Consider the following 10558-nt stretch of genomic DNA (forward strand, 5'->3'; position numbering starts at 1 on the left):
TCCTAATGAGGAAGAATTCCCATAAAAAGATAGGAAGTGCCGTATGACACTCCAAAAAAGTAGCAATGAGGGTTAAGAGTTAGATTTATGCAGTTTTCTACAACCGCCGTTGATTTCTTCACGCTCTTTGGCATTCCCCATCCACCAATCTACACCGTATGATGCTTCATCTTCTCTTCTGGAATTTGATCGCAGCGGTCTGGTTTGGTCGGGGATCCTCTGCGCATGATTTTATCAACGATCCCGGTTTTGGTTCAACTTCTCGTTCTTTCTCTTTCCTCTTTTCTGCTGTGTGTGATTTTGAACGGGTCTCTGAGGGTTTTCAATCTTTGAATGTTTCATGTTTTCTTCTGTATTACATTTTTGAAGTTAGAATTATTTTTCTGGGTTTTGATGCTTATAACTGGTCCGATGCCACGTCGCTGATAGCGAAATTTACTGCGATGATTTGCGATGCTATGATTGGTACCTACATCAAATTTAATTATGTCTCGCAATTGATAGGAACCCGTTAGTCGTCATTTATGATTAAACGGAGCCGGTTTTTGCGATTACATATAAAAAGTTTAATTAATTTTTTTTAGTTTGATGCCTGTGATGAAATTAACATAAAAAGTTGGAATTACCGGCTGATATAAATCTATTTTGATGATAGACTCTCTTTCTGAGGCTTTATAATTTGTTCAATGATTTCTGAAAAACCACTTTTCTCTTTAATTATTGTATTGTTGTGATTATGGATTAGTGTGAAAAGAGGTCGATGATGATAAAATAAAAGGCTTGTTTCTCAAAACATTCGCAGTGGCCGCCTGAGAGCTTTCGTCTGCGCAGACTTGAGAGCTTGTGCTGCTTTATCCTTCCTTGGATGTCTGAGACCTCTTTAAATTCCTTCTTTTAATCCCATTTCCTAATGTGAGTGTAAATCTTGTGTGGGCTTGGGCGCTGTTCTTTGATTCTTTATATTACCTGCTAATTTTTTATACTTTCGAAATTTCAAAGTGAATATGGGAAGTGTATTCCTGCTTTTCGCAATGTTTTGAATCAGCTTTTGATTAAATTTGATGATAAAATAGTTTTTGTACAATGTTTTTATTTTGAAAGTAAAGTAAAGGTTGATGATGATAATTCAAAAGGCTTGTTTCTCAAAACATTCGCAGTGGCCGCCTAAGAGCTTTCGTCTGCGCAGACTTGAGAGCTTATGCTGCTTCATCCTTCCTTGGATGTCTGAAGCCTCTATACGCTGGTTTTAAGAAACTAATTCGGTGTCTACTTTCTGATGTGCAATTGAATTTGTTACGATGTAGTAATTGAAGGTGACAAATTTTCATTTTGATGTACTGGGTAGGCGGAAGGAAACGTTTATAGAATGTAGTAATTGTTACAAATGAAACAACACTTTGATTTCCGAACATGCCAAAGTTAAGTTATTTTTTGCGTCTGGGAAACAATGATGAACATGTGGTTCATGCAAGGTTTTTAATTGTATGGCTCATGAGAAACTGTTAATGTCTGTTAATTTGGACAATATAGTATGCGGCTAACCCGGCAATAATGAACTTGATATTTTGGACAAAGGGCCTACATGAACTGTGGAGTATATGAATGACATTTTGGACAAATGATATTTTCGTGAACAAAAGGCCAATTGTATTCAATTTGTTGGAGATTAATTTTCAAAGTGAAAGAAAGAAAAAAAAATAACTTCTATATAAAAATATATATTATTAGGTAAACATTTTTAAAATAACTTAAATAGACAATCTCTTTTAGTTATGCATTAGATATGGATTAAATGGCTTAATTAATAAAAATTAAAAAGAAAATAAGAATGTTGACTTTTTGTTTTGAAGTTGTTTTTTAATTTTTGATTTTAACCAGTCAATCGTTATATTTGATGATTAACTGAAGGAAAACGTTAATTGGTATTCTTTGGAAATAAAAAAATTTTATTAGGTATTCTTTGACAAAGCTTTTTTTATTAGGTATTTTTTAGAAATTTTTTTTTATTAGATACTTTTTGACTTTTTTTTTTCTTTAAAAGTAGCTATCAAAAATAAAAACAATTAATCAACTAATAGCTTATAACCCCTTTTTTTTTTTTTTTTGTTTTTAAGATCACCTGTAGCTTTTATTAATGTAAATTAAGATCTGCCAAAGTTTGGATACTTGGTGGGAAAGGAGCTGCAAATTTTCTCCATAGCATTGCCGGTATCCCACCCAGCACTCATATGGGCCACAATATTACCAAGTCTACGCACAAAGCTACATGTGAAAGTAGAAAAACAGGAACTGAGCTCAATGATATTATCTAGCAATAAATGAACGTAGGTAGAGCCCTCTGCCTTTGTCTGAATTGCGTGGAGCACAGTCAATGAATTACCTTCCAAATGTATGTCATCATAATCCAATCTCTCTGCAACTTCCATTGCAAACATGGCGGCAACAGCTTCAGTAACGGGGCACACTCCAATTCGCCATAATTATTCGGGTTCCGGTAAGTAGCACAGTTCCTTGAGCATCTCGAAACACTATACCCAGCCCTCCTTGCAGATTCGGTTCAACATGTGCATCGAAGTTAATCTTGACCCATCCTTCACATGGTGGCTCCCACTTTTGGTATGAGACAACTCTTGGTGTATGTGGAAAATCGAGCTTCTGATTATATATCTGATAGTCTCTGATCATTTTAACAAGTGAGGTTGAGAGCTGTACCATATCACAACTAGATTGATCCATCACTATCTTGTTCCTGCACATCCAACATGCCCACAAGGAAGGGCCGATAGTGGTGAGTTCCTCAGATGAAGCGTGGGACAGGAGCCATCGAAAGGTATCAACAAAGGAGGATCTTGGGGCATCTTGTACAATCGAGTAGTGAGGGTGAGTCAGCCACATAGATCGGTTCGATTGATGATCAAGTAGAGCATGGCACACGTTTTCTACACCCCCATCACACCTGGAGCATGCTGGAGATTGGGCCATATGTCGGTAATGGCATATTTCATTCACTGGGAGCGAGTTCTTACATGCACGCCATAGAAAATGCTTGAGCTTTGGAGGCCAATGAAGCTTCCAAATCTTTTTCCATACATCATCATCATGTTGTGGGGTAGCCGGCCTAGAAGGATTGCCCATTCCCAGCCAATAGCCGGTCCTCACCGAGTAATTCCCATCCTTTGATAAGTGCCAGTACAATTGGTCTATCACATTATTTGGGGATATAGGGATTGCAAGAATATTTGTCACTGTTGGGTGTTATCAAATAAAGACTGCAGGGTGTCAATCTTCCATGCAAATAAAGACAGCAGGGTGTCAATTTTCCATTTCCTGTTATCATGATCAATGAGGTGCCATACTAACAAATCTTCAGTGTTATTATCAAGGAGATTTGGTGCCACAAATCTCCCGTCAGACATTAACCACCTTTCACTCTTGATATGTATCATGTTCCCTTTGCCCACACGCCACCCTAGACCTTCAATGAGAACGGATTTTGCCCCCCATATGCTTCTCCATGATAGGCTTGGATCGAAGTCCCTATTAGCCTCGAGAGGGTCAGTATGCTTGTAGTAGCGAGCCTTCAGAATAGCGGAAAGGAGAGGGTTTTCATTGTTGTGCTGTCTCCACATTTGTTTTGCTAATAAAGCCTGGTTGAAGCATTCGAGATCTCTAAACCCTATGAAGACATAATTATTTCCAGTTGTGCCAATGTGTCTTCCTCGCATCCCTTGAAGAACCCCACCAAAAATGTGCCATCATGGAGTGGATATCATCAATTAGGCTGTCTAGGATATTGAAGATGCTCATCATGTAAGAAGGAATAGCCTAGACAACTGCCTTAAGCAACACCTCCTTTCCAGCTCTAGACATTAATCTATCCTTCCATCCCTGGATCTTCTTCCATATACGCTCCTTTAAGCAAGAGAAAACCGTCTTCTTTGATCTCCCCACAATAGTTTGTAAACCCAAGTACTTGCAATGACGCCTCCTTGACCCTTAACAACTCCCTAATCTCATTTCTCGTTTCTTGCGGAACTCTTTTGCTAAAAGAGACTTCTGTTTTTTGCAAAATTAACTCTCTGGCCCGATGCTCTTTCATACAAGCTAATAATATTAGCAAACTCTGAACATTCTTGAACATTAGCTCTAGCAAAAAGAATACTATCATCAGGAAAAAAAGGTGAGATAAAGGAGGTGTTCCTCTGCATATCTTAACCCCATGAATCGATTTCTTGGAGATAGCTTTTGTGATCAAAGAAGAGAAAGCCTCCGCACACAGAATAAAGAGATATGGAGATATTGGATCCCCTTGTCTAAGCCCCCGGATAGGAATAACATTCCCATGTATACTGCCATTGATTTTGAAAGAAAAAGACACTGGTGATGCAACTCATAATTCTTCATATCCAGCTATCACAAAAGCCCATCTTCATCATGACTCTCTCCAGAATACACCACTCAATTCGATCATAAGCCTTACTCATGTCAAGCTTTAGAGAAAGAGAATTGTTCCTGCCATTCGGTCTGCGCTTCATTGAGTGAAAAGCTTCAAAAGTCAGGAGAGCATTATTTGTGATTAAACGATCAGGGATGAAAGCACTTAGGTTGATTGAAATAATCTGATCCAGTAAGCCTTTAAGCCTATTTGCCATCGTTTGAGACACTATTTTGTATATGACATTACAACAGCTGATAGGTCTAAAATCAGTCAAATGTTTAGGCTCATTACATTTGGGAATAAGAGAGATGCAGGTTTTATTCACATTTTTAAGATCAATCAAATCCCTCCACCATTTTATCACCATATATACAACATCACCCCCAATAACATCCCAAAACTTTTGGAAAAATAAGGCATGAAAACCATCAGTACCTGGGGGCCTTAGTTGGGTGCATTTGGACACTGCTGCACGGATTTCTTCAGCGTTTGGCTCTGTATTCAGTTTATCATTCATCTCATCTATCACCACCGTGTGAATACCATCCAAGGCAGCTGAGAAGCCTGTAGGAGAATTAGTAGCAAAGAGTTTATCATAGTATGCTGTGATGAGTCTTTCCATATCCACCTTGCTAGTCCACCACTTCCCATCTTCATCGTAAACACCTTTGATCATGTTCCTGCGTCTTTGTGAGCTGGCCTTATGATGGAAGTATTTTGAGTTTTTGTCCCCATCCCTGAGTTTATTTGCCCTAGATTGAAGGTGCCAATAAGACTCTTCCATGTTGTGGAGATTATCTAATTGCTCGGCAAGGGATTTGCATGTATTCATCATGGATGCATTAGGATTACATCTTTGGGCCGCCTTTACCTCTGCATCTCTAATTTTCTTCTTCAATGCACCAAAAGTTTTTCGGACCAAGACGCAAGTTTTGCTGCACAATTTTCAATGCGAAAGTCTATTTCCCCACCTAACATTTCATTCCAGGCATCAGTAACGATCAACTTGCACTCCTCATTGGATATCCATAATGACTCGAATCGAAACAGCTTTTACCACAACTATCATCACAAGGGTTGTTGGCACTGAGTAAGATAGGGGCATGATCTGATCTGTGGATAGAAAAATGGCGAACATCAAAGGAAGTAAAAATATTTTACCATTCTACAGAAGCAACGAATCTATCCAATCTCTCTCGGATCAAATTTGAAGGCTGTGAGCCCCTACTCCATGTGAAAGAACTCCCCCTAAACCCCAGATCCACGAAACCACAGTCGTCCAGACAATTTCTAAAGGTGCCCATCTCTCTCTCCGGCATCGCATTTCCCCCTTCTTTTACTCTAGCCCAAAGAATTTCATTAAAAACGCCAAAGAAAATAATAGGACGTTAGACTTCAGCTCTTATCTTTCTCATCAAGTCCCATGTCTTAAATTTACTTTGTCTATCCGGCCACCCATAGATTCCACAAGCAAACCACACTCTCCCATCATTCCATTCCTCCCTCACCTCCACCAAAATGCGATGTTCTGAAAAAGATAATACTATCACTGTCATATCTTTCCAACAAAGATTCATACCCCCCGAGTTTCCATTACTATCAAGACATAGACCCTCGGTGAACCCGCATTTATTTCTGATTCTCTCAAGTTTTCATTTCTCCACCATAGACTCCATGATAAAAACAATATGAGGTTTCTCTCTCCAACACCAATCTTGGAGAGCCCTAGTTCCAACTAAAGATTTTCATTGTTGTTCGTGGGGTTGGCCAGTACCAACGTCCACTACTTTTCATCAGAAAGCACAAAATTACCATCACCAAAACAGGAGCGCTTTTGGTCTCCCTCACAATCCACCATCTCTGTGTCAGTGTCCCATGTCTTCCTTTTTGTAAGGGAATCAACATGTGGCTCCTTTATCACTTCTGAACATTCCTTCTGTCGAGGGATGCCTTTTGCACCAGTTCTGGGGGGGCCCTTCCTTTTAACTTTCAAAAGTGTCCTAGAAGTAGGTCCGGAGAACCTAGCATTAAAAGCAAAGGGTACGGATCCGAGGCAGCATCATGTGGAATAATAACAGTAGCAGCAGGCATATCATTCCCCACACCTTCATCATCATTTCGTCCTACCAAACCACATTATTTGTCTCCCTGTCACCAACATCGACAACACCATCTACAATCCCTTTCCCCTAGTGATCTCTTGATAATCCCCATCTTCAACATCTTTTTTTCCTTCAAAAGATTCAGTGCAGTTTAAGTCCAAGCAAGGGAAAGATGATCGTTTTATCCCCTATATGTATCAACAATATTTGCTTTTGGTTTTGGTACAAACAGGTTCCTCCTAACTCTCAATGCCTCTATCTCCTCTTTGTTCTTGTTATATTCCTTCCTAAGAGGCTTTAATGTCAAGACCCCAGCCATAACCTCTTTCTTTTTCCTTTTCATCCACAACGGTGCAATTTTTCTCCGTATGATTCATCAAACCACATAAAAAACAGAAATGAGGGAGTCTCTCATATTTAATAGTGATTTTGGCAGTGATATCACCCTTCATCCTAACCATCTGGTATCGCTTCAAAGGTTTCTCAACATTAATAATGATACGAACCCTACCGAAAGGACTAAGATCTAGGAAATCATCCTCAATTTTAATAACTTCTCCTAACGCCTTTGCAATGGATCTTAGTTTATTATCAGATGTACAACCATAAGGAAGGTTATAGAATCTAAAAAGGAGAAGAATTTAATAGCATTTCGGACGGTTGCACCTCTTGGTTGATTACTTGCAGAACAAACAATCGTTGTTCGAAACTCCATGGGCTTCCATTGAGAACCTTCTCCCTATCTCTCCAGTGAAAAAATTGAAACATGAAGGAGTTTGAACGAACCCAGAGCCCTAATAATCACTCCATCTTTGAGACACCAAACATGGAGCATAGTCCTTTTGAAAGCATCGAAGTTCAAGGGTTTTTCAATGAGAACCCTTCCTATCAGCCGTAGTGACAGTTTTTCATCGTGGGTATCATCATTACCCTCACCAAGATCGACAATATCTTTTTCACCATTCAAGATGGTTAATTTGGAGCATTACTCGACTAATTCATCCGCCATGAAGGAGAAGGAACGCTTATCTCAAAAGGAAAACCTAGAGAGAGAAAAGCCCTACCTCAAGGAGAGAAGGGAACTTTTTAAACATTAAAAAAATTAGCTTATAAGACTTGTTTAAATGGAGGAAAATAGAGGGAAGAAAAAGGAAAGTAATTAGAGAAATAGAAATTTTCTTGTTCTGATAGAAAAATAGAAAAAGAGGATTTGGAGGGAAGGAATTTATAGGGAATAAATTTCTTTACGTCACCCCAAGTCTCCTTATGTTGAATATATTGTGATTATAATTTACGTATTATAATTCTATAATTCAAAACGAACTTACGATTTATAACAACAATCCAATTTGAAATAATATTAAGTGTTAGAATCATATAACATGGATCTAAAATCTAAGATCCAACTTTTTTTATTCTACAAATTTAGTTTTGAATATAATTACATTTTCTTATCTATCATCTTTCACCAACTTATTTCATATTATCACACACATGATGTTTGTAATAATTGAAGTTCTTTATTGATATTTAACTTTACAATAATTATTAAAAAATTTCTACGAAATAAAGTCAAAATTTTTAATTTTTTTCCATTTTTTATTATCAAAATGAAGTAAAAAATTTTAATTAAGAATTTTTGAAATCATTAATTATGAGTAGCTATTAAAATATTAGTTAATTTAAATTTAATTTTTTTAGAATCGTATGATCCTATAATCTTATTCCTTTCAATGCAAGTATAATCTCTTTGGGACAATCCTGTCTGTTGAAGCAAGTACCAAATCTACTAGATGGATAAGAATTTGATCACGTTATCGAACATTCTGTGTCTTGTACTTTGGAGAAAGAGAATATATATAAAGAGAATATAGATGTGTTGAATTGTGATGAATTGAAGTTTGATTGTTTAGGTCACTATATGAGATCATAGACGTGGAAAAAATAACCTAATAAGATGTATTGGACAAAGTAAGGGTTTTTATCAAGGCAGCAAGAAGTTATACTAAGATGTTGGATCATTTGAATGAGGCGGCTTACAAAAAATGTTGCTCAATCGAGGCAACGAGATTAAAGAATGCCAAAGGTGATGCGCTCATTCGAGTAATATGAGTGCTCGTCCGAGCATAACGATCAGAAGCTAACAGTAAGTGTTAGCAGTACCCTCTTGAACGAGCAAAACGCATGCTCGAATGAGCAGGCAGTTTAGAATCTAAACATTTTGTTTTCTGCTTCATTTTCTTTTAAGGCTGCAATGAAGTAAAGTTATTCCACAAGTTATTGTGAGTTTATAGCTGAGTTATTGTGTAGTTCTAAAATATTATCTGCCTTGTATATAATAAAGAGTTTAATGACTTCATGATCACAACACACAAGAAAGATTGTAATCAGTAATGACTCATAGAGAGGGGGCTAGGGTGAGAAGGTATCCAAATTCCAAAATGCCTCTTCCCTACTAGTTCTTGTGATTTAATGTATTAAACCACCAAGGCGAAGGAGAACCAGTAATTCCAAAATACCTCATTAGACCCCAAAAGGCTTTCATTTCACTACACCTCTTGAACACAACTACACAAGCATAATCTCAGTGACAATTTTGTGTTTGATGCTATCAATATTTTGGGATCACGAATCTTGCCCTATATGAGCCAGAGTTTTGAGATTATAATTGTCAAAATATTCCCCTAAAAATAAAATGTTTGAAATTGTAATAGCATGCAAAAATCAGGCTAGGTAGAAAATTTGGGAATTTACTGATTGAGAATTGAGATCTATTCAGAGACTAGAGACTTCTTTATAAAACTGTATTTGCAAAAAGATGAGTAATCTATCAACATTCCATTTGCTTTACAAACATGACAATTAAAATCAATTTGAAGTAACCAATTAAGAAAACATTTTACAGAAACTATGACTGTTCATTAAACTCCATCACTAACCTAATTACAAAAATTTCAAAACACAGATCTTCCAATTCACATTCCCTTAAAACTAATCAAAAACAAAACTAAGGATTCAAGAAATACCCCTCAATTAAAGTAGGTTTCTTCTTTTCATCCTCATCATCATCATCTTCTTCATCACATTTCTCTTCCTTCTCCTTAATCTTCAACCCCTTCAACCCATCGACACAATCTTTTCCATCACCACCTTCTTCGCCATAACCAACTACCAAAACTTCATCCTTCTTTTCAATGTCTTCCTCGTTTCTATCTCCAACCACCACTACATCACTCCCTGATTCACCTTCTCTGCCCGATGGAACACCCTTACCAACTGCGCAAGGTTCCGAAGGAGCATTTTCAGATTCGATACCAAGCAGAGAATCCGATTGTACAGATTTCTCCCGCCAAGGATCGGTGACGCATCCACCGGTGTCTTCGGAGAAAATAGAAGATGCGCGTGAACCTACAGCGGAGGCTGCTTTAAGGAAGGCTTCTTGAATAGAATGGGGAGGCAATGCGCAATCTTCGAGACCGGCGTCGTCTATACGCGGAGGAATGATCTTGTTGAGGAGGTTTAGATCTTCTGCTGTTGCCTCCATTGATGAGATGTTAAAATGTTAGGGTTTGGAATATTTGGGGAACTTTTGGGTTCGTTTGATCTGATCGATTTTAGACGAAAGTTTGGATGGTGATGAGTGTTTTATTTGAAGCTACTTGGATGTTCTAGTTTCATCTATGAGCACGTGTCTTCCTTATACCAGTTTTCCTATGCAACCGCTTCAGGTATGAGATCACCATGGACTCGGCTCGAATTATACATACTCCGACTTTGCTCCGTATTTTAGTCGATCTTTTTTTTTCAGTCCACCTCCACTCGGAGTCGGATTATGCATACTCCAAGTTTGCCCCGACTCGGACACTCGGACCTCCAACGGAGTCGGATACGGAGTCGGAATATTATCAAACTTTATCATTGTGATTTGTACTAATGATTTAAAACATACGAAGTTAACAAAATATATTTTTCAAATACAATTTAACAAAAAAAATATGTACTTTGAATTCAAGTTTAA

The 10558-nt window shown here is 37.7% G+C and overlaps 1 protein-coding gene and 5 non-coding genes across 6 annotated transcripts; 5 read left to right on the forward strand and 1 right to left on the reverse strand.

The window, feature by feature from the left end:
* LOC130801277 (small nucleolar RNA U49) lies at positions 1-67 on the forward strand. The gene has a single exon (XR_009039550.1). It is a non-coding gene; the product is annotated as a small nucleolar RNA U49 (small nucleolar RNA).
* A 338-nt stretch (positions 68-405) lies between these two features.
* Positions 406-559, forward strand: LOC130801274 (small nucleolar RNA snoR2/U65). The gene has a single exon (XR_009039549.1). It is a non-coding gene; the product is annotated as a small nucleolar RNA snoR2/U65 (small nucleolar RNA).
* A 29-nt stretch (positions 560-588) lies between these two features.
* On the forward strand, positions 589-676 carry LOC130801220 (small nucleolar RNA snoR77Y). Its single transcript, XR_009039535.1, has one exon. It is a non-coding gene; the product is annotated as a small nucleolar RNA snoR77Y (small nucleolar RNA).
* A 79-nt stretch (positions 677-755) lies between these two features.
* Positions 756-877, forward strand: LOC130801253 (small nucleolar RNA SNORD14). The gene has a single exon (XR_009039546.1). It is a non-coding gene; the product is annotated as a small nucleolar RNA SNORD14 (small nucleolar RNA).
* A 233-nt stretch (positions 878-1110) lies between these two features.
* Positions 1111-1232, forward strand: LOC130801304 (small nucleolar RNA SNORD14). The gene has a single exon (XR_009039556.1). It is a non-coding gene; the product is annotated as a small nucleolar RNA SNORD14 (small nucleolar RNA).
* An 8267-nt stretch (positions 1233-9499) lies between these two features.
* LOC130813919 (uncharacterized) lies at positions 9500-10194 on the reverse strand. The gene has a single exon (XM_057679838.1). The coding sequence runs from the start codon at positions 10082-10084 to the stop codon at positions 9548-9550; it is 537 nt and encodes a 178-aa protein (XP_057535821.1). The 5' UTR covers positions 10085-10194; the 3' UTR covers positions 9500-9547.
* Positions 10195-10558: the final 364 nt, after the last annotated feature.

Source organism: Amaranthus tricolor, chromosome 1 (genome assembly GCF_026212465.1).
Source record: "Amaranthus tricolor cultivar Red isolate AtriRed21 chromosome 1, ASM2621246v1, whole genome shotgun sequence".
In the NCBI taxonomy this organism is placed as follows: domain Eukaryota; kingdom Viridiplantae; phylum Streptophyta; class Magnoliopsida; order Caryophyllales; family Amaranthaceae; genus Amaranthus; species Amaranthus tricolor.

What these genes read in the sequence shown, in the direction of transcription:
- LOC130813919 (XM_057679838.1), bottom strand. Translation starts at nt 10,084, where the DNA reads ATGGAGGCAACAGCAGAAGATCTAAACCTCCTCAACAAGATCATTCCT.